The sequence below is a fragment of the Carassius gibelio genome, chromosome B3, assembly GCF_023724105.1.
Source record: "Carassius gibelio isolate Cgi1373 ecotype wild population from Czech Republic chromosome B3, carGib1.2-hapl.c, whole genome shotgun sequence".
NCBI classification, from domain to species: Eukaryota; Metazoa; Chordata; class Actinopteri; order Cypriniformes; family Cyprinidae; genus Carassius; species Carassius gibelio.
In genome coordinates this window covers 20704763-20732580 of record NC_068398.1, presented here as the reverse complement: position 1 = coordinate 20732580, position 27818 = coordinate 20704763, and the positions used below count along the sequence as shown (strand labels likewise).

Here is a 27818-nt window from a genome sequence, read left to right as displayed (position 1 = left end):
AGGATTTGCAAACAAGGAAATCACTGTGAATTTTTACATTCTAGTATGACTGGTTTTGCACACACTATAACTAGATAATATTTGGCATCTCCCTCTTCACCTAAACATCTTACGAAGTTTATTGCAATACAATCACTGGGGGCATTAAAGGATGATTTTTAAATATTGTTTTGAAACAATATTGAAGGAACTACATAAATAATATTGACATGAAAGTAAATGAATTGCAATGCATTAAAGAAGTATATATATATATATATATATATATATATATATATATATATATATATATATATATATATATATATATATATATATAAACTTCAGGGTCAGTAAGCCTTTGTTTGTTTTAATATTACAACAGCACAAGTGTTTTAGGTAATGTCAACAAGAAATGTTTCATGAGCAGCAGATCAGCATATTAGACTAATTTCTGAAGGATCATGTGACACTGAAGAGTAAATTCAGCTTTGCCATCACAGGAAAAATAGAATCATTAAAATAATTAAAAATTAAGTTAATAACTTAATAATAATTATCTTAATTAGATTACATGGATTTCATCATATTAACTTTTCAAGTCCTAAAAATCACAATTAAAAAATGTGATGGTATTTCCAAGTCTTCCTTGGGGACCATAATAAAGCCAAAAGTGAATTCACCAAATCCTTCTCCTGTTACAAGCATTTGTGGACAACATTAGCTGAAAAAGCATGCACTGATGCAAACTGCAAATACCCACCGGAAAATGTACTATAGTTGGGAATGCACTAATTCTAATATCTGACACTATTTGGGATGCATAGTATGCAAATTCACTCCCCATCCTCTCTTTCTGAATTACACAATCCATCCTCTCTGTTTCCTCTATTGTTGTTTGCTATTCTCTCCTCAGAGTGGGGCTCCATTAGACAGGCTCCTCTTGCTGTCAGTGTCTCAGTTTGCCGTTTTGCCGAGAACCAAGTGAAGAGCGAAACACAACTGAAAACAGCCAAAGGAGGAGTCGGCGCAGCGATAAGACAAGATGGCCAAACAATGGGACCCGCTTGCCTTGCTGGGGGAAGACAGCCCTGGAGAATGGAGTGAAACTGGAGATAAGACGCATGCGTCTGAAGAGGACAGAGATAGAGGAGGCCAGAGCTGCCACACTGAGAAAGACAGAGGAAGAAATGTGATAACCTCTGCTCTGCCGTCCACTCCATACGCCAGAAAATGGCTATATATGTGACCTTCTGCATCTCTATTGTACTGCTGACGGTCCTTTATATAGTCACAACCTGCACAGCTAACACACCCACACAACTGCACGAAGACACACACATGCAAATACAAATGAAAAAGGTATAAATCTAAAAACTTTTCGTTAAATATTAAGAGGCATCTGTTGTTGGTGGAAACCAGGGCAAACGTGCACAAACAAACAACTACAAGCAAATGCAGTCAAACCAAAATGTATTCAGACACCTTCAAGATTTCTCACATTATCACAGTTTGTTTGCTATAGTTTAGAAAATGATAATAAAATATGACAAGAACTCAGAGTTAAACTGTGACGGAAACAAATTCATCTTGATAATGCAATTCTTCTGTTAGACTGTCTCACACTGAATGAGGTTAAATTAAAGAACACAATTAGATAATACCAATTTAGGTCCAACAATTACCAAGCAGTGCTTAATTTAGTTCAGTCTTTGGTGTAAAAAGGTTGCATTAGCAAAAAACATTTAAGCAAAAAAAAAGTATTTTAAACATTTCATCAATGTAGTCAGTTGAACTACCTGAATCTTGATTAGGGCTGAAAAAATGATAAAATGTAAATTTACATTTACACATTTGGCAAGCGCTTTAATGCTTAATACCTTTTATATAAAAAACACATTTATTCAGGTGTTTCTTTCCATGGGACTCAAACCAATGACCTCCTCTACAGTTTGAGCTACGGGAATTATAGATGTTGAAGGAATTTAATTTTAAAAACAATTTTATTTCAATTTATTTGCTCTTTAATTTAACAAATATTTAAAGTAAGATGGAAAATGTATGTAATGAAAATGTAAAATGAATGAAAGTATTAACTAAACATAATCATTTATAAGAAGCGCTTCCTTTCTTTTCATTTCAAATGTAAAAACTTAAAACACAATGTTAACCCTTTATCACTTTAAATGATAAAACATGACAGTAACACATTTGAATACTTTTTAAGGACATCCTGAAAGCAGTCACGACCGCACACACGCTGATCACGAAGCGGGCCGGAGGTTTGTGTCACATGCAGATGTGTGTAGCCGGGATACTGTCAGAGAGGACACAGTACTGGTCCCAGAGGGGCTTCAGTGATGGCTGCTGGGAGATAGAGATCTTTGAAAGAGAGACAGAGAGAGCGTGAGTGTTTGCCTTTGGACCCGAGCATGTAGATGCCCCCCCGCACGCTCTGCCACAGCCCCTGGCTCTTGTCGCTTTGTATCAATCTGCGTCCCCTTGATAAAAACAGTGCTTAAAATAGTGGCCCACAGCAACAAGCAACATCACGACCAGCGACCCTGGACCCTTATGCCTGGGAATGTCTCTTTTTCCATCTTTCCATTTCACCTTTCCACTCTCATGTTTTCTCTGTATCACTCATATAATCTAAAATCGCATATGTTCAAAGAGCCTCAAACTTTGTCTTCCAATTTAAAAAACAAGAAAACAAAACAGAACATATTTTTTACTCTCACAGAGATGGCGTGAAAAAGCTTCAGATGTCACAACCGGACCATAAACATAATCAAACAGGAAAAACACGAGCACGTCACTTCTTAATCTAAAATCAATAAACAGAGGACAAATTCACTACATTGTTCCTTTATGTGTGCTACCTATTTGTTTCATTTGTTTTCACTGGATGAACATATGTCTCACAGTAATACTGTTGAAGCCTGATCAACTTTACTCACTGGTTAAACAGAGCAAACACTGATACTCAAGCGATTTAGAAACACCAATGGACACAGATACAGATACACTGTTCAGATACAGTCTCCTGGATTTAACCCTATTAAAGCAATTTTTTTTTTTTTAATTGAATATTTGTTGAACCTTCAGACAAAACCTCAGTTGAGTCAGTTGATATGTGTGTTATGTTTTGTATCATAAATCCAGATTTTTTTTTTAGCTCATATGATATAGCGAGAATATGGAGCCTATATTCGAGGAAGAAAAAAACACCTCAATTTTAGTCAGAGGCTCAAACTGAAAAATAATAACAATAATAATAATAATAATAATAATAATAATTTTGTGCCGATATTGTTACTGATATGGCCAAAAACATACATTATGATAGTTTGTAATGTAAATTTATATTTTAACATTAGCCTATAGAAGATTATTTACAGAGTGACAACTGATATTTATATGCAGTTTATATAATTCATAACAATATGTCTTAAAAAGATAATATTCAAAAGCTTCATTATACTCTAGTTTTAATCTTGGGAATGAAACATATAATGCAATGCAATACAGTAATTGAGAGATAAACATTTCTTAACAAAACTGCTGTATAATACATTTTAACATGATTTTTCATGGTGAAGCGCTCCTTACATTTACCTTACCTTACACTCACTGCAAAAGGACGTGTGCACCATGATATTTTGGGTGGACATTATACTATTATACTAAAAGGTATTTTACTAAAAAAGTATGAACTATCACTCAGAGGACAAGAAGCAAGTAATAGACTGTTTTTAAGCAGACCCATGGACATACACAATTTATGAAACATAAACACAAGGAATCTATAAAGTATTTTGTGGCCCTCTCAGCACTGGTTTAAACCTGATTATGACTCCTATTTGAAATGAGGTTATGTACAAATTATCGATTCTCACACCAGATGCAAACGTGTTAATCATGTATTGCTTAAAAAAAAAAAAAACAGTATACCTGCATATGCTTTTTTTTTTTAATACAGGAGCATCCAACAGTTCTTTACCTGGACCAGGATGTGCACCTGAGAAGTCGGCCTTCAGGGGTAAATTGCTTTTACTGTCTATGGTAAATTGGCAGACATTGCCCTCTAGTGTCACTTTAAAAAGTGACATGGACATGTTTCCATGAGATTCCCTCTTTAACACTTACCAGCGGATAACCAACACGCTTGTCTAAAAACAGCATAAATCCCCATCTTACTGCTTTAGGGGGCATTCAAATAACCTGGGAACCATTTTTTATGTTTTCCATAGGATGCTGCTCAGTAGCACTTCATTGATTTTTAACACACATCTCAAGATACAAAAGCTCACAACTCTTTAAGATTTTTCAGAAACCAGTGGAGGCCTTCTCATCATGTAGCAATAATATATATATAATTTTTTTTTTTTTTTTTTGCTCTTGGTGGCTGTTTCTTTCTCAGTTGTGGTTTATTTTTATTGTAGGGCAGTGATGAACCTGAAGTAAGAAGGGTATTTGTGTGCTTAATTTTTTTTTCTCCTTTTTCTCTACGTTATCTTAAGGTTTTTTCCCCATCATTTTAATTTAGTTAATTTGTAGCAATAGCCAAAAAACAACATTGTATGGGTCAAAATTATTGATCTTTCTTTTATGCCAAAAATCATTAGGAAATTTAAATAAAGATCATGTTTTCTTAGTATTTTGATTTTGACCCTCAGATTCCAGATTTTCAAACAGTTGTATCTCGGCCAAATATTGTCCGATCCTAATAAACCATACATCGATGGAAATCTTGTTTATTCAGCTTTCAGGTTATGTATAAATCTCATTTTTGAAAAATGTACACTTTAGACTGGTTTTGGGGTCCAGGGTCACATTTCAGGCTTAATACTATGGAAAAGCACTAAATGTGAACAAAAGGGGAACAATCGACTATTATGATTTTTGTCATAATTGTGCAGCCCTAATTTGAAGCTGCTTCATATTGTGCCAATGCCGATACCTTGTAGACTGCCTTCTCATATGCAACAATAGAAACCTTTAGTGTCTGTTAGCTTAGTAAGATCAGGTGATTGAGGCATTCCTTTATCAAAGCCACAGTATTTAACATTTTGTACTTGAAAACATCCTTGAATTGGTACAATAAATAGAGTTGTGTAAATGAACTTGTTCACTCTTGACTAATATAACTTGAATCAGAGCATATAGTTCTGCCTCGGTGTCATGCATTGGTTTTCTACCACAACCACAAGGTGCAGTTTTTTAAATTGATGTTGTATTGATGCAGACTCAGTTTGATTCAGAGGCATCATCAGAAGCTTTGCTTGTAAACTCTGGGTGTCACTGCTGATTGCAGAAGATGTTATTTGTCTATTTATGTCTATTTATGCAATAGGAGCTCTGACCCTTCAACACTGTTGACTGGTGAAACTTCTCATCTATCCAAACACTGCTTTGCTTAACGCTGATGTTTTTCTTTACATCAACACAACTTAAATGTTCATATGTCCAAATTATTTAATAATGGGTAAATGTTTAGGATTTTAGAACTGAATGAGTGAGGAACTTGTTTACAAATGGCTTTCGTAACTCAGCCAACTAACCGTTTTTGGCAAGTCGGTCCTAAAACTGTTCTTTTAAAACATCAATTATTGTAAGTGAACAGTCAAATTCACTGCAGCGTTACTGAATGACTTTAGTTTCATTGCGTACGGACTGGGATCAACTTTTTTTTAAATCAGACCATTGATTTTGATTTTCAATCAATGTTTAATTATATAAACAGCAGTTTTACACTCCACTCTGTGGTTTTGTGTTGTGTAAGTTTAATTGTTAAACTTGAACAAAAGCATAAGCAAAAAAAACAAAGGCAATATGAGTACACGTCATATGAACTATGTCAATCTGTAGCATTTTCTAGTAACGTGGTTGACATCATTTATTTCAGTGCATGAATGATGTTACTCTCAGCTACTCAATATATCCTCAAATGAGTTACATCGCAGACAGATTGACCACATACATACATTGAAATATAGAGAATACGGAGTTGAATTCAGAATTGAGATAAACAAACTGCAAATAAATAAATTCACTTTCAAATTTTCCATAAACAAAACAGATTTAGGAAAGGTGTGATTGTCATTGTTAATTCAGTGAGACCACTAAAAACCAAGTGCTGACTCCAAAGAATCACGCACATAAATAAGTAAAGTAATAAAAGGACAACTGGAACATGTCCTGTTGATCATAAATACTGTCTTTGCCTGAATGTGTGTCACTGGAACTAAAATGAGCTTAGATTCGAATAGATTAGATTTGAATATGTTGTAGGAGACACTAATTAAACTGTCAAAAAAAAAAAAAAAAAAAAACAATTCAACACAAATCATTTTTGCTTCTTGTGCAACTATTTATACATTTCTAGGTCAACTGGGCAAACATATCCCATTATCCTCCAAAGCCACAGATCTTGCTCTTGCCATACATTCTGTTCCATTATCACCATTCGCCAGTTAAAAGTTCCCTCTTCTAATTTCATCTCTCTTTCTGTCACTGTTAAATCATTCTTTCATGCTCTCTCAAAACGTCTCGTTTATACTGGCAGTTCTTCTGGGGTCCTTAAACAAAATAGCTCAGTACTACTGCCATAATTCCATGTCTTTTGGAGAATTTGATTATAATTTTGATTGGTGGTTTTCACAGAAGACTGATAAATATTAATGAACTAAGAATTCCATCTGCTGCCCACAACTGAGCCTAACGTATCACTTTGGTGGAATAACTTAAATAACTCATTCACTCTTCTTAAAATGCAATCCCATCACCTCTTGCACTTTTTTGGACAGGTTAAACCGTGAATCACAGGGCAGTCAGTGCCCTCTCCAAGCTGCTTTGCTCAGGGCTGTCTTGACCTAAAGGGGAGCAGGTACCCAGCTCGACTCTCTCCTCTGGGTAACTGTTTGTTTTGGGCAAAGTCATTTGCAATGCACACCAGAGAGCAGTCCGGGCCTTTCTGGTGCTGCTGCAGAGGTCCTTCACTGCAGATGCCAACAGAAGGATCTCTGTGAGATGTGAAAAATATTTTTTATTTTATTTTTCTTTACCTTTTTACACACAAGATGCAATTACTAACTAAATGTTCTGTTACTAAAGGCTGGAATACACTACCAATTTTTGCCCCAATTTTCCTCCAATTTACTATCAGGAGAAATTGTCTCTAATTGGCAGAAGTCAGAGCCAGTCTGAGGATTTGAGATGACAGGTTTCATAAAAAATCACAATAGTGTATGATGGTCACAGACTCCAATATTTTAACTGCAGTCTTTGATTTGATCCACTCAGAGGAAATCAAACATGTTTGATATTTTCAGCTGATTTTAGAACACGTTACGCGTCTCCAAGCAACAATCTGCATGTTTCCGCATGAGATTGTTGTAGTCAGAAAAAATTTGAAAGTGTATGCCAGTGTACGGGTTTTCAAATTTGGTAAGTGTATGATGCCCAGTATTTTAAAATCTGTTCAGAGTTGTGTAGTGTATTACAGCCTTAAGCAGTAAAACTAAGACTGAGTGGGACTTTACCAAGCCCTGTCATCTTCCACTTTTCTAGGATTGTGGCTTCACACTAGATGATATAAGATTTCGTATTTTTGTGTGTGTATTTCCTGGTTTTGTTACAGTGTATGACTCACTAACCCCTGTCCTCTCTAAAGGAGGCCGCTGGCTGCCTCTGTCTGCTGCTGGCATTGATGAATTCGTCCTTGCGGCGTGCCTGAGTGATGTAGATGACCTCAAGATGCCTGTCTAATGCTGAGCCAATATTAGCATGAAGCGGAAAACTGCGCAACTGCTCCATTTTGCCTAGCAAACCTGCCACCTACAAACGCAACAAAATTCTTCATTATAATATAGAAAATCATTCATTTGTGCTACAGTTTCAAACACGTACATTTAATTCTAGAATATAAGGTCACCGTAGGCAAAAATGGAAATGATACATATGTGTAAAATATTCACTTTCTATGAAGTTTCTTTTTCCAGCCACCACTATTAAGATTACTATTACTTACTATTAGATGTAAAACCTGAAGACAACATAACACTATGGATGCCAATAGAATAAAATCATTTTGATTATTCTTTCATGATAACATAATACTATTGATACTAATTTATGTCCGTTGCATTTTTACACTGTACTTGTTTGAACTTTAAGGCAGGCTCACTAGCACTCTCTTGTGGCCCCCTGTTTGAAACCCCTCGACAAGACTTTTATGAGTAACACACGACTGACCCTGGCCTGTTCACGCAGCTGATCTACAATGAGGCGGTCCAGTCTGGAGGGGTTTGGAGGCATTTTAGGTAAAACACTACTGGTCACCACAGACACACGTTTCCCCGGGTAAGTCTTTGTAAGAACAGCTTCTGCCTGTCAGAAAGAACACATTATATTAGTTTGTCACCTCATCATGGTTGTGAAATGAAAACAGAAAAAACAATTCAGTACCATGATACACCAAGACAGAATCTGTGCAAGAAAATCATTCAAGTAACTTATTTTTCCATAAATGATTTTCCAAAAATAAATCATTGTTTAGTCTATTAGAGTGCTGAAACAAGAATGCATTTTTGAATGCCAAAAACACAGAAACAATTTAGCATTTTAGCATTTCCCATTCCATCTTCCTTAAGTTAATGAGTTTCTTGAATGGATTTTTGCTTAAATTGCATAATAAGTGTTTATATTCTGACTATTTTAGACTGTTTTTTGTAAGCACCGCTGTGGAGTGGCCCAGGACCTGTGTGATTCGTCATTAGTGTTTGTCAGGAACGCATTACTTATTAACGTGTTACTGTAATTTGATTACTTTTTTAGTAACAGAGGAATTAACGCATTATAATTTTCAAAATAGTAATTAGAGTATAGTTACAAGCCAAGATGTGACAAGATGCAGCTGTGAGCGGGTAGACACTTGTGTGTGTGTGGGATGCTGGAGAATAAAATGATTCATGGCACTCTCGCAAAATAGCAGTATCTAAACATACAATTTCTAAAACAAATAAACTGTTATTCATCTATTGCACAAAAACAACATGAACTAATATAACATATAAATGATTAACAGGTGCAAGTGTATGCAGAGTTTCTTTTTAAGATATAACGTGTGTTTGCAGAGTTGAGCAATGCAGTGCTGAAATCTGCACGCTCACGAATCACGAATCCTCTCATTATAATACACAAATTGTATACATTATAAAAGATTCATTATGCATATATTTGTTGTGTTATAACAGATTTGTGAGATTGCCATGAACTGAGATGTCTTTTAGAGATAATAAATGCAGCGCTCTTTGCTTGCATTCTGCCAAAGCATGCCAGCAGTAGCTGCTTGCTTTAGTTTAAAATAACAGTGTTCGGTGAATGTTGTTGCTTTAATATCAAATATTTATCGGGATCGTGTATGCTGGGATTTCATAAATTTCATGGAAAAAAGTAGCGTAACTAATAATGTAACTAACTACTAATTACTTTTGAAATAAAGTAATCAGAACAGTAACGTGATTTCTTTTAAAAGGAGTAATCAGTAATCAGATTACATTTTCAGTTACTGTTGAGTTACTTGCTCAACACTGTTCATCATAAACACAGACACAGAGAAGTAGTTCCGGCTACAATGTTCTTCCACAAGACGCTTGAGGTTCTGTTTATAAACCACTAGAGCGCCAAAAGTTGTGTACTGCAGCTTTAAGATATTTTCAGGTTTTATTCTATGACAAAAAGTACGTCAGTGTAGCAGCACATACCTGAAAATTCAGACATGAACTACATTAATACACTTATGTCTCAAAAACATCCCGCTTACTTGCTTTCTCTCTTTTTCCAGCATCCTCCACTGCTCGTAACATTCCTCCAAGTAAAAGTGTAGTTGACTGTTGGGGCTTCCGAGCGCCTTGCTAAACTTAGGTAAAGTCATGGCCGACAGAAACCCGGAGAAAGACCCATCTCCTGATGTTTGGCTGAGCCCAATGCATTCTTGTAGATAAGGGCTGAATGGCGAAACATCTCCCTCTGGCAGACGTTTATTCATGTCGATGAGAGGCACAGAGCAGTAAGGCGACTGTGACTGAATCAGATGGCATGTGCTTTTCCTGGGATCACCCATCTGGTATAGGAATGGGAAAAGTTGTGATGGTATAGCTTTGGCTGAGTTTGAACTTGCTCCGTTGTGTCTGATTTGTCCTCCGTACAAACTGCCCAGTCCCTGATACTGATTTTGCAGGAGTCCCGTTCTTTTGTCTGCCTCTTTAGGGAAACCAGGAAGTTTAGGTTTCATGCCAAAGCACGGAGAAAAACGCCCATCGACCATGAGGCCCGCAGACAACCTGTTTTGCTCCAGCTGGAGGTCAAAATCTGAAATATCCACATTTCCCGCTCCTTTCCTTAATTCCTCAAGACTGACCTGGCCTATCGCACCATGTTGATTTAGTGTGTTCCCCAGACTCAAATCAGCCGAGACTCTCGCTGCAGGACGGAACAACTGCTGAGAAGGAAGCAACGGAACAGCCCCTGATGTGTTTGAGAGGTTTGCAAAACCCTGTGATTCATTGTTGCTGTTGGTCTTTGCTGAAATCTTAGCTTGTTTTTGGTAATGGTTTGAATGGATAGGCTGGTACTGCTTTACACCGTTTTGGGTGGTGCTGCTTCCTATCAGGCTGGCTTCTCTGTTTGGGTGGAGGGCTGGAGGCACGATGGTAGGAGAAAAAGTCTTTGGTGGCCCAAACCTTGAAAATTCATTCAAAGTATAATGACTTTGTTTTGTATCCACTACTTTAGCTCCTCTTTGCTCTATATGGTTGCGTGTCACCTCTCTCTTAAAATCTGGTGTTTGAGTAATAAGCTCCGACATCCTTTGAAAAGCGTGACTCTTCTGCTCTGCCATGATTTCCTCAAGATTCCTCTGTGCTAAAAAACCATTCTGGGTGGATTCTCTGCAATAGTTCATATCCTGCTCTGCCAAGAGAAAGGCCAGTTTACTGATATCCTGCACAGAGAACGACTGGGTGTTTCTCGGTTTATCTTTGCTCAGAGATGAAAATTCATGAGATGAACTGAAATAGGAGTCATCCATTGTTTGTGGAGGGCAGCAGGAGTTGAGTGATGGAGTTGAGTTGACTGAGTTTATATAATCAGACAGGCAATTAGTGGTGCTGTGGTATCCTTCCTCCTTCTCGGGTGTAATATAGTCCAGTTTACCAGGCCCGGTCTGGTAGAGGCTAGAGCTTAATGCTGGGGGTGTGCTCAGGCCTGGGGGGCGAGGGAGATCTTGAGGAGAATACGTGTCGGCCTCTCCATTACAGGTGGAGAAATTGCAGGGAAGTGCAAAAGAATCAAAACCATTACAATTCTGAAGTTCGGCCCACTGATGAGATTCTCGACCAGCAGGCTGAGGAGAAATATTGCTGACTGGTTTAGGACAAATCTGTTTCGTTGGGAATCCAGAAATGGGCGACATCTGTACCTCATTATTGAAGTACTGCATCCGGTCTTCTCTTGTCAACTTTGGAGACCAAACATCTTTCAGACTAGATGCTAGCCTACTGAAAACAAAACATCACATTTTTAAAAAAGATGATTGATTTTGGGCTTAAATTATTAAATTACTTGTTAACATAAAACTGCTTAAAAATGCGTAAAGGGTTAGTTCACTCTAGGGGTGTGACGGTTAGTATATAACCGTGAGACCGGCGGTTATAGTTGAACACCGTCATTAGAACTCTATAACCGCCAAAACCGTGTCATTAAAATATTTTTACAAACATTTTTTATCAAAAATTATTTTCATTTTTTAGATAGGATCATATGATGCGCAATATATCGGGAGACATGGTTTTTACCACTTAATGAAGTTTTGTAAATCGCAAGACATGTTATTTACCACTTCATAAAATTTTGCTTTGTAGAAAACCTTTCCTAAAAACGAATTTCGTTTTGTACAAATTTTATCTTAATTTTAATAAATGTTTCATCAACCAATTGCATGTATTTTAATAAATAAAAAGCAAATATAGCAGACAATGATAACCGTGACGCATTCACTTGCACTGCACTGTGAACTAGAGCAGGGGTTCCCAAACTTTTCAGGCCGCGACCCCCAATATTATTGCTGACGACCCGCGATCCCCCCCCCCCGTCTTGTGAGGATTTGCGATTTGGTTACATACTGACAGAGCTAAAACAAAAAGGAACACAATCTCTAAGCCAGGCTATTTTATTAACAAATTATGGACAAAAACAAATACATCCATAACTGTGAAATGCTTACAGACAGAATACGAACAAGCTGTCTATAACACGCATACAACAATAACTTTGTATTCAGAAAAAACGCCTTACATACATGTATGGATTTCCCAATCAGGACCCAGATTTGGTCAATGGGTGGAGCAGTTAATTGTATATTTTTATAATTTTAATTTCATTTTTAAGATTACAAGTAAACAGCATTCAAGACTGCAAGAGTTCCAATCTATATGGGCCTTAGTACTCTTTTGGATGTTTTTTTTTTGTTTGTTTTTGTGATTGCGTTGTTTGTGTAATATGTGCTAAATTGTGAATAAGAAAAAAAAACAAAGAAAAAAAAAACAAACGCCTAATGTGATGGATGGGCGCTGTGCGCGGAGCAAAGCAGGTCCACTCTAGGTTTAATTTTGGAGATCGCCACCCGCAGATCATCTTCCACGTTAAGCCGTGACCTGTGTTTATTCTTAATGTAAGTCAGCGCGGAGAATGTCTTTTCACATAAATACGTTGAGCCAAATTGCATGAGGACATCCAATGCGGCTTTCGACAACTGTGGATATTCCAGCGCGACAGAAACCCAAAACTCATACAGCGTCTTGCCGTCAAATGCAGTCCTCAGGGTTCGATCGGTTGAAAGTTCTATCAGCGCATCTCCCTATCTGACGCCAGATGATTTGCCGTGGTTACATTAAATGGTGACCTTATCCAGTCATATCGGGAGCGTCTCCTTCAGGGAAATACTTATGAAAGTGATCTGGATAAAACCAGATTAAAAATTATTTTTTTCATTGTGCTCACATATTAGATGGTAAAAAAAATTACAGAGGGATTTATGGATATCTACTTATGTTATCCTGTAAATCAGAATATACTATCAATCAATAGCCTTAAAAAATGATTTTCGCCATGTTTTTTTGTAATAAAATGTTATATAAATCAGGCTAGGAATAATATATTTACAAATCCCTCTGTAAATGTCTTCATAATATAACTAGGTACAAGACTGGAAAGTTTGGTGTATAGGTGCTACCAAAGTGGAGATTCCGTACTTGGAGTATGAGAGAAAGGTCATTTTGAGAAAACAGGCTTTAAAGATTTATCATCAGCCAATGAGATTGCACATTCATCCCTTTTACTTTCGCGATTGGTTGCTGATAAAAAGGAAATGACCATATTTGGATCTGACATTATTGTACAGCGAAGAGAGAGCTTTCCGGCCGTGCCTGTGATGAAAGAGAGCAGACCGAAATCGCGGATCGGCAGGATGATTTACAACGTTAACTTTTGTTGAATTCACGCGAAATCTACAGACGCAAACAGACAAAGTGTAATAAAATAAAGACCTAAATGTGTATTTTGGACTTTTTTTTTCACCATCTCGAATTAACATATATATATTTAAAAAAAAAATATATATATATATATATATACAGGAATTATATTTTCTGTAAATCATCTCGCGACCCCCCGCTCTCCACTACTGAACTAGAGCGCATCTCATCGTAAATGAAACTCAGCGTAGGCCTATGCCTCATACATTAGCATTAAATATCTTTGCTGCATCCTTTCTAGAACAGACAATGGCTTTTTTTCGCGGCTCACATCAGCAAAGTATTGCATCGCCATAGACCGCAAAAAATCAGCGGATGGCGGGCGGGTGCGACTTTGAAATTTGCTCAAAAAACGTTGGGGCAAATGATGAGTTTTGTGACAGATCTCCTTAATAAACGGAGGTCTGAAATCTCTGCCCCTTTACCGATCAGAGCGAGCGCTGACACAGAGTTAACCCGCTATCTCCAAGGACAACCAATTGACTCTACGGCAGATCCACTAACCCCCCGCCCCCCCCCGACGGTTATGTTATGAACCGTCACATTTGACTCACGTCATAACCGTCATCACCAATTCTGAAACCGGCACACCCCTAGTTCACCCAAACATGAAAACTAGCCCATGTTTAACTCAACCTCAAGGCATCCTAGGTGTATGTGACTTTCTTCTTTCAGACGAATCTAGTCAGAGTTATATTAAAATCTTCCCTTGCTCTCTGAATGGTGTTAGAATGGCAGAAGTTGGGTGTTTTTGTTCAACAGTCCAAAATTTTTTATATAACTATGATTGGATTCGTCCGAAAGAAGAAAGTAATTTATATAATTTGATACATACAAAAGACACTATAGTGGAGCACCCTCCTAGTGGTTGAGCGATATATCACCAAGGCTGATATGTGGCATTTTTTTCTGCATGACTGATATGTGTTTGAGGCGGGACTTTCATTTTGACGGTGCGTCAGACTTTTATTTTGACAGCGCTGAGAGCGGCAGCGCCTGAGCACACACAGCTCATATTCTCTCTCTTGTTCGCTGTCAACATTAACAGTTCTGTCTAATACGGATAGAAACTTGTCTAATAATCTGATAGAACACTTAAACAAAGGAATTAATGTATACAAAAAGTATTAATATGATTGCTTTTATATTATAAGTAATTATAATACGTTCTCGTTTGCCGTCAGAATAGTGTTGTCACGATACCAAAATTATTGTTTCGATACCGATACCTAGTCAAGAATTGCAATTTCGATACTTTTTCAATACTTTTCCTGAAAAGGGAAAATACACTCTCAAATATCATTGATGTGCTTTATTTTAAAACCGGGACAACATTCTAATCATATAACACACTAATAAATTAACATATGAACAGCAGATATATTAAACATTTGAACAAAATATGAAATGTCAAAATATAAAAAATAAATCAGAGCAATGACATTCAAGGTAAAGAAATAATAAATTTAGCAGCATTATCTCAGTTATCATAAGAAACATAAGAGTAATAAATGTAACTTGATTCTGAACTTTGAAAAAAAAAATATGAACAGGGATTATATTAAACAATGTTTATGAACTCTGAAGATTAAATGTCAAAAGTCTTTTTCTACCAGTCGTGGAGCGGCGGCCACAGTATCACTTGTGCTCGCTCATGCAGCCTAGTGATGCTCGGGTCGGGTTTTTTTTCCAACCCGCAGGTCCCGCTTTTATGAAATTATTTGGCCCACTCCAGCCCGCAAATAAAGTAACATTTCTTTACCATCGGGGACATCACGGAAGATACGTTGCTACTAGACTCATATTTCTCGTTCACTGAAGCTCCCTCCACAGCTGCGCGCGAGCACGGCGCTATTAGCAGCGGATGCGCAGCTCGTGAACAGCTCTGTGAACTGTTTCATCCTGTCAAAGAGTTACTCAAGATGTGACGGAGCATGTTATTTGTTGAATGTAGTGAACGAATCCGCCCTTCACTGAACGAGATTGCGAGATATGCTCATTCGTGAGAGTTGAATGAACTGATACATCTCGTTCGTGAACTAAATGAATGCGTATACAGGGACAGTGAGCCAAGCATGTAAATCTCGATCAGCAATCAGCAGATACAAAGCGCAGTTATAGGAGCTGTGCAGATACGCTCGTTTTCATATTTAGCATACAGAACATAACTCCACGTTTAATCCCCGATTAATGTGAATATTATATATGATGACCAAACAATTTAAATGTTAATTATGCAAGAAAACCTCGTGCTTTGTTCATCTGAACAACTTATTAAAACTTTTTAATGCGATTATGCACACATTTTAGTAAAGCCAAATCAGTTTAGTAAAGCTACTAATGCAGCCATCTCGCTGTAGTGCTTTTTCTTTTTTTTTTTCTTTTTTTTTGCTGCTTGCGTGTGGAGATAAAAACACAGCCGTCCATAGGGAGGCACTGGAAGCGTGCGTAGCACACACCAACATGAAATACGTCTCTTACAAATCTGGAACGCAGTCATTCTTTGAAGTATCGATACTAATAAATTTAGAAATTGTGAAGTTTTTAATGTCCGAGAATCGCGATACTTTTGAAGTATCGGTGCACCGTGCAACACTATCTCAGAATTAAACAAATATGCATTTATATAATTTTAAAAAAATCTTTGAATGGCTAATGGACATTTTAATTGACAAACCTTAGTCAAACTTAGTCAAATCCAGCTGTGAGATCTTGTGAAGTGTGTAGGTCGCAGTGATTTTGCCAAGTAAGACATGTTCCTGGATCAACATCTGTTGATGACCCTGGATCAACATTATTGTCCAAAAATTCAGACTTAACCCAATCCCCACCCCTAAACCTAACCTTACCTATAATTAATTTAAAAATCAGAGGGAAATGATAGTTTATTAGCATGGGTGTAGAAGCACCTAATCCTGATTTTAAGCCTAAAACAGATATTTACTTAAAAGTTATATCTCAACTCTGAGTGGTTGATTGGAATGTTGTTCCAGGAACATGTTGTAGTTGGTGAAATCACGCTCACCGAAGTGTGTATGTGTATCCAGCATGATCTTGTGTTCTCTGTGTGATGGTCGGTCTGTGTAAATTGATTGCTTTAAACTTTAAAGTCGTGATTTCAAATAATGCTGCTTTTTGCATTCATCCATTGTCATATTCATGTCCTTTTAACAGTGTGCTGTGTGTAAAATGAGGGTTAACCTAGCTTTATTTGAAAAATATGATTCCGGATGCACACAGACTTCCCAGAATACTGAGTGCCCTGTTGGTTACAGTGTTTACTTCCTTTTTAGTTATATTTTTATTAAATATTTATTTATTTGTGAAAAATACTTTGTCATCTAAAGTATAAGTTTATTGTGTTTATTTAACACAATAATTGTTTAATCCACTGTCAAATTATTTAAAATTTCTTAAATATTAATTAAAATAAATTTAAAAATTATATTGACTATTGCCATCCAAAAATTTATCTTTACAGGTTTTATTTTTAAAATAAACACAAACAGGATGCACAACAAATGTAAAGTCATTTAAAGACAAAGGGCTGTATCTTGAAAAAGGTAAATTTGTTTTAAAATCCTTGTTACTGCAATTATATTGTTATACTCTATTTGCATTTCCCATGATTTATGTATCTAGTTTTGATGCGTCCATGACTTCACGAAATACGTAATCACGTTGAAAAGATAATGCATCAACTTTTCAAAAATGTTGTATGTTCAATGACACATATTCAAATTTTTGTAAACTGCGTTTGACTTAGTCTTTGACAAGCACGTTCGACTTGTAAACACGGAGTCTGTATTTCCGGAGCGTGACCTTTTCAATGTGATTACGTTTTACGTGAAGTCATGGACACGCATCGCAGAGCAGTGCAAGGTGAGCATTTCTGTACATAAAGCATGTACATTTTACTTTTTTTTTCAAACATGACCGATCGTTCTGAAACTATAATTTTAACCTTGAAACATTTGGTAGCCATTTAAATCTAATATGAGGAAAATAATCCTGGAATGTTTTCATCAAAAACCTTAATTTCTTTTGGACTGAAGAAAGAAAGATGTAAACATCTTGGATGACATGGGGGTGAGTAAATTATCAGGAAATTATCATTTGAAAGTGAACTAATCCTTTAAATTCATTTGAATTTTAAATGAGCTATTTTTACACTAATTAGTAAATTATCGACCTACATAAATTAGTAATAATTTCATAGTTTAATTTCTGTCACATAAATCAAGACTTACTTCTCTGAGACATATGAGGAGTATGGGTCCATTGTATCTGGTTCTTCCAAGATGTCTGACACTAATCCATAAAGATCAGCCTCACTCCCACAGTTATTGGCATCTAACAGATTTCTATTCAAGATAAACAACATTTTTCTATTTAATAACAAATCCATTTTGACTCACAGTAGCATGTTAATATATAACGTCCATTAATAGCCTCTGTGTCTACTAACCTGTTATTAGGTATGACTTGAGGCCAGTTCACTGATTTACAGTCTTCTTCCTGAGTTGGCCAAACTGTGTAAGAGAGTGCTGCAGAGTCTTTGCCATCCAAGAATGGGTTGTGTGACAGCAGTCCGCTGTCTCTGAAGCTGTTCTGCAACTGAAGAACACAGCATTTGTTCATTAAAGGCAGATAAGGAAGTTAAATGGATAAAATATATACAACTAAAATAAATGTTAAAAAAGAATTGTGGGTGTAAAAATAAGCTAAACTAAGAACGCCCTTAAAATATTTAATTAGTCTGTTGTTACAAATGCTGCCAGGTCCAAACATCTATTGAAATATCTATTGCAATTAATATAATATAGTTATTTCATTTTGCAAAAAATAGCAACACTTCACATCTTTTGCATTTGGGAAAACCCATAGACATCTGACATTTTCACTAAGAAGGTAGTACATATTAACGTTACTACCAATTAAGTTACTAACTTACACATTCAAACATACGAGGAAATAAAATTTAATTAAATTTAATAATTACAATTTAATTAATATCTATACACTAAAATCATAACTGTATTTTAAAAAAATTGATGCAGTAAAGCCACAATTTGAAGAGGCCTTTCTCACCTGAGGCTTGTTTGAGGAAAAGTAGGAGTCTGGTCCTGAATTATGAAATCGATCAAAGCCTGTTCTTGCTCCATTTGTATCCACATTGATTTTGTTTTTCGCTGCATTATTAACCTTAAAGTAAAAGAGAGAATTATGGCATGACAAAAAACACAGGTTTTACATCCAGTAAATGAGGCCTTGTGGGGATTTTTTTTTTTTTTTTTTGGTGATACGACATAACGGTAACTTACCGACTTCAACTTTACAGTTAAACGTGAGTCGATATCACTGCACTTTTCTAACTATGTTATTTAATATTTTAATTAGTTACGTTACACCTGGTCATCTTTATCATGGCAGTAACTCAGTTAACTTAAAAAGCAGACAGAAAAACTGAACTAACGTTGGTCAAAAGTTTTTCCTCAGACTTAGCTCTTACCTCCATTGACAATGAACTTTGCAGGCAGAGAGCCTCTCACTATAAATTATTAGCGATATAAATTATAAATATATACTATTCACGATTGTTCTAATAAGTCAACTGATTTACTGTGAAAATAAATTAAAGACGACAAATGTCTTTCACTTAAAAGTATAAGCTTACGACCTCGCCCGTGTCTCTTCACGACTGTAACCGCGAAGCGAAGAGTTTGACGTCTCGAGCCGACAACTGCCGACAGCATTCCTATTGGCTAAACCGCTTCAATTAGCCAATCAGAATCCGTCAAATAGTCACGAGGCGTGATGCAGTCAGGCTTAGTAACGGAAGAATACATTCTCCTTAAAATAATTTAAGAAAAGAAAATTTACAGAAGTAATTACATTACACGTATTTTAGCCGCGGGTATTAATTTGTTTACATTTAAATGTAAAATTTTCTTACAAAAATTTTCAAAACTTTCCTTCTTTTATTTAAATTTTTTAATTTATACACAAATCCAAGAATTGCACAAGCGAAATGCAAAATGCCTCACGTCTCTTGCTAAATGAAGCTCTGCATTCAAAATATGACAAATACATCTCAAAAGCAAACATTTGCAAACACCTTAACATTAATTCCTGTTAGATTTTTGTATGTTACATAGAGAACTATGTGTTGTGTTTTGCACAAAGTGTTTTATGTAATTTAAAACTGAATAAAAAACTGAGTCAAAAAACAAGAATTAGTGTCTGGATTTTCAAGATTTGGTGTGTGATTCTGCTGTCTGAGTGTCAGTTTTCAGAAATTGTTTGACAAGTAATGATTTTGTGAGTAACCTGTTGAAAAAAAAAACGGTAATTAATTTTCCAATAGGCTAGTTATTAATTTCTCTCTCGCTCTGCTTCTAAACATTATCTTCTAAACATGATCTGAGCCTCGTCTTCTATCATGTCTTGTTAATTCAGACTGAACAGCTGGCACTACTACAATACTATAAATAAAAGCTTCATGCATTTGTTTGTATATTCTTATCCTTAATATAGCTCTATTGTCAGTATTACCAACCAACTACATTTTAAAATTGATTTTTTTTTTAATGTGATAAATGTTAATTTAAATCACGCAACAACAAAAATAAGAAAAACGATTACATACAGTAGGATGGATGTTAATAACAACCCATAGCCACAAGATGTCACCACTATCCATCTCATAGATAGATAGATAGATAGATAGATAGATAGATAGATAGATAGATAGATAGATAGATAGATAGATAGATAGATAGATAGATAGATAGATAGATAGATAGATAGACGTGTTTTGATTTGTTTTTCTGAAAATAGAATTTCCAAACTCCCGTTCCATCATTCTTCCATACCATAACTTCTCACCCAAATAAAAACTTTTTAAAAAATGCTCTTATGTTTTCAAATGACTGATGGCATATGGTGTTGACATCGGTCTCGAGCGATGCAATTGGTCTGAAGACCTCGTGACGGGAGAGTAGTAGAGGAATCTGTTTCAAGACCCCCGAAATCCCTCCTCCTTCTCGTGCTTCCTTCAAAGTCAGCGAGAGGCAGCCCAGGGGAAACTTGAAACAGTCTGACGGACAAGGGGGGAAAAGTCACGCAGTAGCTCCTGCGCGCAACAGATATTCCTCACAAAGTATGCGATTTACACTAGCTCGCGAGACTTTTTGTTTTCGATTAGCAAATAAAATGTCCCCGAGAGCGTAGTTTGTGGACTCCCGTTGTGTTCAGTGAAAGTTAGGCGGAACTTTGCGGGACAATGCAGGCGAGTGGAAGTTTGTGTCTGTTTTTGACACTGATGTTGCAGTGCTGTTTCGTGTCGTCTGGACATTTTCAGGCGGACAGTGGTGGGATAGCCTTTCCCGACCACGGCTTCTGTCAGCCCATAACCATCCCCCTGTGTACGGACATCGCTTATAATCAAACCATTATGCCTAATCTGGTCGGACACTACAACCAAGAGGATGCTGGGCTGGAGGTCCATCAGTTTTACCCACTGGTCAAGGTACAGTGCTCACCCGAACTCAAGTTCTTCCTGTGCTCCATGTATGCACCAGTGTGCACGGTTTTGGAGAAAGCCATCCCACCGTGCCGCTCCATTTGCGAGAGGGCAAAGCACGGCTGTGAGGCCCTCATGAACAAGTTCGGCTTCCAGTGGCCAGAGCGGCTGAGATGTGAACATTTCCCCGTGCTGGGAGACGGACACATCTGTGTGGGCCAGAACGACTCGGTGGCTACAGTGTCGCCCGTTCACATGCCCGTCCCAGGAACGCCCGGCATTCAGCTGTACTCCTCACCGGACAAACCGTTCCGCTGCCCGTCAGTGCTCAAAGTGCCTTCCTACCTCAGTTATAAGTTCCTGGGCGAGCCGGATTGCGGTGCTCCATGTGAGTCCTCCAGAACACATGGGGCTTATATGTTCTTCACGGACCAGGAGATTGAATTTGCACGGATTTGGATCCTCATCTGGTCCTCCCTCTGCTGTGCATCCACATTATTCACCGTTACCACATATTTAGTGGACATGCAGCGTTTTAAATACCCAGAACGTCCTATTATTTTCTTGTCCGGCTGCTATACCATGGTTTCCATTGCGTATATCGCTGGTTACTTTCTTGGGGACAAAGTCGTGTGCAACGAGAGTTTTTTTCCCGACAGCTATAAAACCATTGTTCAAGGTACGAAGAAAGAAGGGTGTACGATTTTGTTCATGATGCTGTATTTCTTCAGTATGGCGTCTTCGATTTGGTGGGTCATCCTGTCTCTCACCTGGTTCCTGGCGGCTGGGATGAAATGGGGCCATGAGGCTATTGAAGCCAATTCACAGTACTTTCACTTGGCCGCTTGGGCCGTTCCGGCTGTAAAGACTATTAGCATCCTGGCCATGGGGCAAATCGATGGAGACATGTTAAGTGGCGTCTGCTTTGTGGGCCTGAACAATCTGGATCCCTTGAGGGGCTTCGTGTTGGCCCCTCTCTTCATCTACCTCTTCATTGGCACCTCATTCTTGCTGGCCGGCTTCGTGTCCCTGTTTCGCATCCGCACCATCATGAAGCATGACGGCACCAAGACCGAGAAGCTGGAGCGCTTGATGGTCCGTATTGGTGTGTTTTCGGTTCTCTACACCGTCCCGGCCACCATCGTCATCGCTTGCTTTTTTTATGAGCAGGCCTTCAGGCAACACTGGGAGAAGAGCTGGATCAGTACGAACTGCAAGAGCCTGGCTATCCCCTGCCCCATGCATACTGCTCCTCACATGACCCCCGACTTCACCGTCTTCATGATCAAGTACCTCATGACTCTCATTGTAGGGATCACTTCGGGATTCTGGATCTGGTCGGGGAAGACGCTGCAATCTTGGAGGAAATTCTACACACGATTGACCAGTGGCGGACAAGGGGAGACCACCGTTTGAAACGGGAAATCGAGGTCCACATTTTCAGCCAATAATGATTTTAGAACTACAAAAACACAGTAAAGTGCCTTCGATTGTCAGTATTTTAAAATAAAGCAGTTACACTTATTATGAGACTTTCAAGTGGTAAGAGAAATGGGACATAAACCACTTGACTTCCCCAAACAAACATGGCCAATTTGTTACCAAGTGCAGAAATGTTTTCCTCCCCCATTCTGTTGCCCCCCTGTTTTTTCTCATAAGCTCCTGGCCATAAAAACTCAACTTGGAAAGTGAGATACCAGCTGGGAATTCAACAAACGAGAGCCATGGGGGGAGGAGAAGCTCAAAACTTGCTATCTATTATACGACAGGCAGTTGTGCTAAATGTAATTAAAACATTGTACATAATATTTGTAAAAAATCTGTATTTCAACATTATTATATATTTGTATTTAAGCAAATATACTACTCTGTAGTATCTAGTCTCGCTTTCATATCTTCTGTACTCATGTTTGCTCTGTTTCAAATTAAAGTTGTTGTAAATAATACCCCTATTCTTTTTAATCTTTATTTAGCTCAGAAGTGAAAGGAGAACAGTTTTCATATTTGTTGTGGATTTAAAGTAGTTGTTCACCTAAAAATAAATATTCTGTCATTTGCTCACCCTCATGTTGTTTCAAGCGAGTACGTTTTTTTAAGATTATCAGTAAGATTAAAGCATATTTTGTAGAAAGATAAAAAAAGGTTTTGTCCTTAAAATGAAAGTTAGTGAAGTCTAATGTTGTTTTTGACATTCATTGTATTTATTAAAAAAAAAAAGGTTATTCAAAATGTCTCTTTATGTGTATGTTCCACAGAATGAAAGTCATAGGTGTGGATCAACACAAGGGAGAGTAAATAATAATAGAATTTAAAATTCTGGATTAATTGTTTTTTCATAAAAGCAACTGCAATAATTCGGTTATTCAAATATGTAATCCATATGTCTGTAATTGACTGTTCTTCATACTTCTACCAGGTCTTAAGACTGTTTTTCCACAAACACTACTCAAAGAGTTGCAGAGGAATGGCTGTATGTGAGTCAGAGAGAGAGAGAGAGCAGCATTTTTTTTCTTCTTTTGATTGTAGTGTGAAACAGGCAGCCGTTGAGGAGCAAATGGTTCTCGCATGGTCCTGAGAGCTGAGGCATGCAGGGAAAAAATGAAAAGCACATGATGAAATGATTGTGTGTGTGTGTGTGTGTGTGTGTGTGTGTGTGTGTGTGTGTGTGTGTGTGTGTGTGTGTGTGTGTGTGTGTCACAAACCAGCCCGCTTCACTGAAATGGTGGAGTGCATAGTCTGTTAGTAATCAGTACAAAACTTTTTCTAAGGTGCAGTTTTTTTACTCCACTAACTTTGTCTGAATCCATGTAAGGCTGATTGATTTTCATGTCTGCTTTGCTTTGGCCTGTGAGTGTATGTTTGTGAGCTCAGGTTTCTAATCTAATGCATGCCCCTGGGCAGCCAATTTCATGCTCTGCCCCTCATACAATGTTTGCCTTCTCCCTTTATGCCAAATCTTGCTCATTTAACATGCACCACTTTCCGTGTGTGTATTACTTCATACCCCGTTTTTATTTTCACCACTGTGTTTAACATTTAGATCAAACCTATTGGGGGAAGTGTATATAATATTTTCTTTAAATGTTTAATGCTCATTAGAGAGGTTTGTTATGTTCACCAAAGCTTCATTTATTTGATAAAAAATTACAGTATAATAATTCATATCGTGAAATATGATTTAAAGTATCTGTTTTTTATTTGAAAATATTTTACTGTGTTCATGTGATGGCAAAGCTGAATTTTCAGCAGCCATTACTCCAGTCTTCAGTGTCACATGATCCTTCAGAAAATAATATGCTAACTGGTGCTCAAAAAACTTTTCTTAGTATTCTTAGTATTTCTTAATAGTCATGCGCCTTAATATTTTTGTGTAAGCATGATATATTTTCTCTGGATTATTTAATGAACAGAATGTATTTCCAATCAAATTCTTTTGTAAAATTATAAATGTCTTTTACTACTTTAGATTAATTTAATACATCCTAGACATAGCTGAATAAAAATATTCATTTATTTTCAAAGATAAAAAATAAAATTCTTTTTAAAATGGTTTTAAATGCAGCCTTTACATAAGATATACATTTACATTTATTCAATTAATAGACGCTTTCATCCAAAGCAACTTACAGTTGGGGAAAACATCAAGCGATTCATCTTAAAGAGGCAAATAGACACAGGAAGTGCTCATAATCCCAAGTTTCAAGCATTGTTCAAATAAGTACAAACTAGACAGAGAAAGATGGGAATATATAATATATATATATATATATATATATATATATATATATATATATATATATATATATATATATATATATATATATTTACAGGCGCTGGTCATATAATTAGAATATCATCAAAAAGTGAAACTTGTATATTATGTTCATTCATTACAAACAGACTGATATATTTCAAATGTTTATTTCTTTTCATTTTGATGATTATAACTGACAACTAAGGAAAATCCCAAATTCATTATCTCAGAAAATGTGAATATTGTGAAAAGGTTCAATATTGAAAACACCTGGTGCCACACTCTAATCAGCTAATTAACTCAAGACACCTGCAGAGGCCTTTAAATTGTCTCTCCGTATAGTTCTGTGACTACACAGTCATGGGGAAGACAGTTGACAGTTGTCCAAAAGACAACCATTGACACCTTGCACAAGGAGGGCAAGACACAAAAGGTCATTGCAAATAGGCTGGCTGTTTACATTAAAAGTGAGGCGAAGGGAAGGAAAAGATGTGGTAGAAAAAAGTGTACAAGCAACCACACCCTGGAGAGGATTGTGAAACAAAACCCATTCAAAAATGTGGGGGAGATTCACAAAGAGTGGACTGCAGCTGGAGTCAGTGCTTCAAGAACCACTACGCACAGACGTATGCAAGACATGGGTTTCAGCTGTTGCATTCCTTGTGTCAAGACACTCTTGAACAACAGACAGCGTCAGTAGCGTTTCGCTTCAAAAAGGACTGAACTGCTGCTGAGTGGTCCAAAATTATGTTCTCTGATGAAAGTAAATTTTGCATTTCCTTTGGAAATCAGGGTCTCAGAGTCTGGAGGAAGAGAGGAGAGGCACACAATCCATGTTGCTTGAGGTCCAGTGTAAAGTTTCCACAGTCAGTGATGGTTTGGGGTGCCATGTCATCTGCTAGTGTTGGTCCACTGTGTTTTCTGAGGTCCAAGGTCAACGCAGCCGTATACCAGGAAGTTTTAGAGCACTTCATGCTTCCTGCTGCTGACCAACTTTATGGAGATGAAGATTTCATTTTCCAACAGGACTTGGCACCTGCACACAATGCCAAAGCTACCAGTATCTGATTTAAGGACCATGGTATCCCTGTTCTTAATTGGCCAGCAAAATCTATGGGGTATTGTGAAGAGGAAGATGCGATATGCCAGACCCAAGAATGCAGAAGAGCTGAAGGCCCCAGAGCAACCTGGGCTCTCATAACACCTGAGCAGTGCCACAGACTGATCGACTCCATGCCACGCTGCATTGCTGCAGTAATTCAGGCAAAAGGAGCCCCCAATTAAGTATTTAGTGCTGTAGATGCTCATACTTTTAATGTTCATACTTTTCAGTTGGCCAAGATTTCTAAAAATCCTTTCTTTGTATTGGTCTTAAGTAATATTCTAATTTTCTGAGATACTGAATTTGGGATTTTCCTTAGTTGTCAGTTATAATCATCAAAATGAAAAGAAATAAACATTTGAAATACATCAGTCTATGTGTTATGAATGAATATAATATACAAGGTTCACTTTTTGAATGGAATTAGTGAAATCAACTTTTTGATGATATTCTAATTATATAACCAGCGCCTGTATATATATATATATATATATATATATATATATATATATATATATATATATATTTTTTTTTTTTTTTTTTTTTTTTTTTTTTTTTTTTTTTTTTTTTTGTGCCAGGAACAGTGAATGGGAATGTTCTGGAAAAAGTGATTTTATGCCTCTTTGTGATGGTACTCGTGGCACCATCACAAAGACTGGCTGTTCTATATGTAAACATTGGTGTCTTGAACTTGATGCAAGCTGTAACCAACAGCCAGATAAAGAGAGGTGTGATGTGTGCCCTTTTGGGCTCGTTGAAGTCCAGTTGTGCCGCTGCATTCTGAATCATTTGTGAAGGTTTGACTGTGCTTGATGGAAGTCCAGCCAGAAGAACATTGCAGTAGTCCAGCCTAGAAATGAAAAGGGCCTGGACCAGAAGTTGTGCACCATGCTCCTTTGAGAAGGGCTTGATCTTTCTGATGTTGTGCAATGCAAGATCTAGGGGTTTTTGCAATGTAGTCTTTGAGAGACAGAGAGACAGCTGGCCATCAAAGATTACACCAAGATTTCTGACTGAACTTGACAGGCTAATTGTTAATGAACATTATTAATGAACATTAATGAACAGTAAAGTCATGCTGTAGATCATGGCAAGACAAGAAGCTCAGTCTTTGAGGAACCCTAGTGACCAGTTGATGTGCTTTGGATACCTCCCCAGCCCAAGCCACCCTGAAAGAGATGATTCAAACCAAGGAAGTGGAATCCCTGTGATGCTGGTGGACAGAAGCAGAAAGATCCAGCAGAATAGAAACTGATGATTTGGAATCAGCTTTTGCAATCCGCAGGGCTTCAGTGATGGACAGTAGCGCAGTCTCAGTTGAATGGCCACTTCTGAAACCTGACTGCTTAGGATCCAGTTGGTTGTTCTGTGTAAGAAATAATGATACCTGGTTAAAACAACTTGTTTGAGTGTTTTTGCTATGAAAGGAAGGAGGAAGACAGGTCTGTTAGCTATCTGTAAGTGAAGTGTTAAGGTTTTTTGAGGGGTTACCCGAGCCTGCTTGAATGCAGTGGAGAAAGTGCCTGTGAGGAGAGGATGTGTTGATGATGATGTGTGAGTGCTGGTAAAAGTGTAGGAGAGATTGCTTGGAGAAGGTGCAGGGATTGGGTCTAGAGGGCATGTAGGATGGCTGGAGAGGAGAAGTTTGGATACTTCTATCTCAGTGTGGGGATGGAAGGAGAAGGGGGAAGTTTAAGGCGTGGGTGCGGCTGGTTTAGTCCTGTTCTCAGCAGATGCTTGCTTACTAAAGCAACTAAGTATAACTTGTAAATCACACCGGCTGAGAAGGCACAAGTAATGTTATGCTTAAGCCTAAAAATCCAGTAAGAATCCCAAAATAACTGCAAATACATTTTCCTCTCT

General features: G+C 37.4%; 2 protein-coding genes across 2 annotated transcripts; one reads left to right on the top strand and one right to left on the bottom strand.

Annotated features, from left to right (window-relative positions):
* Positions 1–5731: 5731 nt before the first annotated feature.
* LOC127952279 (meiosis-specific coiled-coil domain-containing protein MEIOC-like) lies at positions 5732–19092 on the bottom strand. Its single transcript, XM_052550668.1, has 8 exons — positions 19087–19092; positions 18666–18779; positions 18043–18191; positions 17825–17938; positions 9806–11540; positions 8236–8370; positions 7638–7818; positions 5732–7004 (listed from the first exon to the last, which is right to left on the bottom strand). The coding sequence occupies exons 1-8, from the start codon at positions 19090–19092 to the stop codon at positions 6802–6804; spliced, it is 2637 nt and encodes an 878-aa protein (XP_052406628.1). The 3' UTR covers positions 5732–6801.
* Positions 19093–20663: 1571 nt separating this feature from the next.
* LOC127953647 (frizzled-2) lies at positions 20664–23045 on the top strand. The gene has a single exon (XM_052552890.1). It carries the CDS (start codon positions 20860–20862, stop codon positions 22513–22515), a length of 1656 nt encoding a protein of 551 aa, XP_052408850.1. The 5' UTR covers positions 20664–20859; the 3' UTR covers positions 22516–23045.
* The last annotated feature ends 4773 nt before the right edge of the window (positions 23046–27818 follow it).

What these genes read in the sequence shown, in the direction of transcription:
- LOC127952279 (XM_052550668.1), bottom strand. An exon ending in AGCTGCGTGAACAGGCCAGG is followed by an intron (nt 7,819 to 8,235) that starts GTCAGTCGTGTG and finishes TTGCGTTTGTAG; the next exon opens with GTGGCAGGTTTGCTAGGCAA. An exon ending in CTCCTTTAGAGAGGACAGGG is followed by an intron (nt 7,005 to 7,637) that starts GTTAGTGAGTCA and finishes CACATCTCACAG; the next exon opens with AGATCCTTCTGTTGGCATCT.
- LOC127953647 (XM_052552890.1), top strand. Translation starts at nt 20,860, where the DNA reads ATGCAGGCGAGTGGAAGTTTGTGTCTGTTTTTGACACTGATGTTGCAG.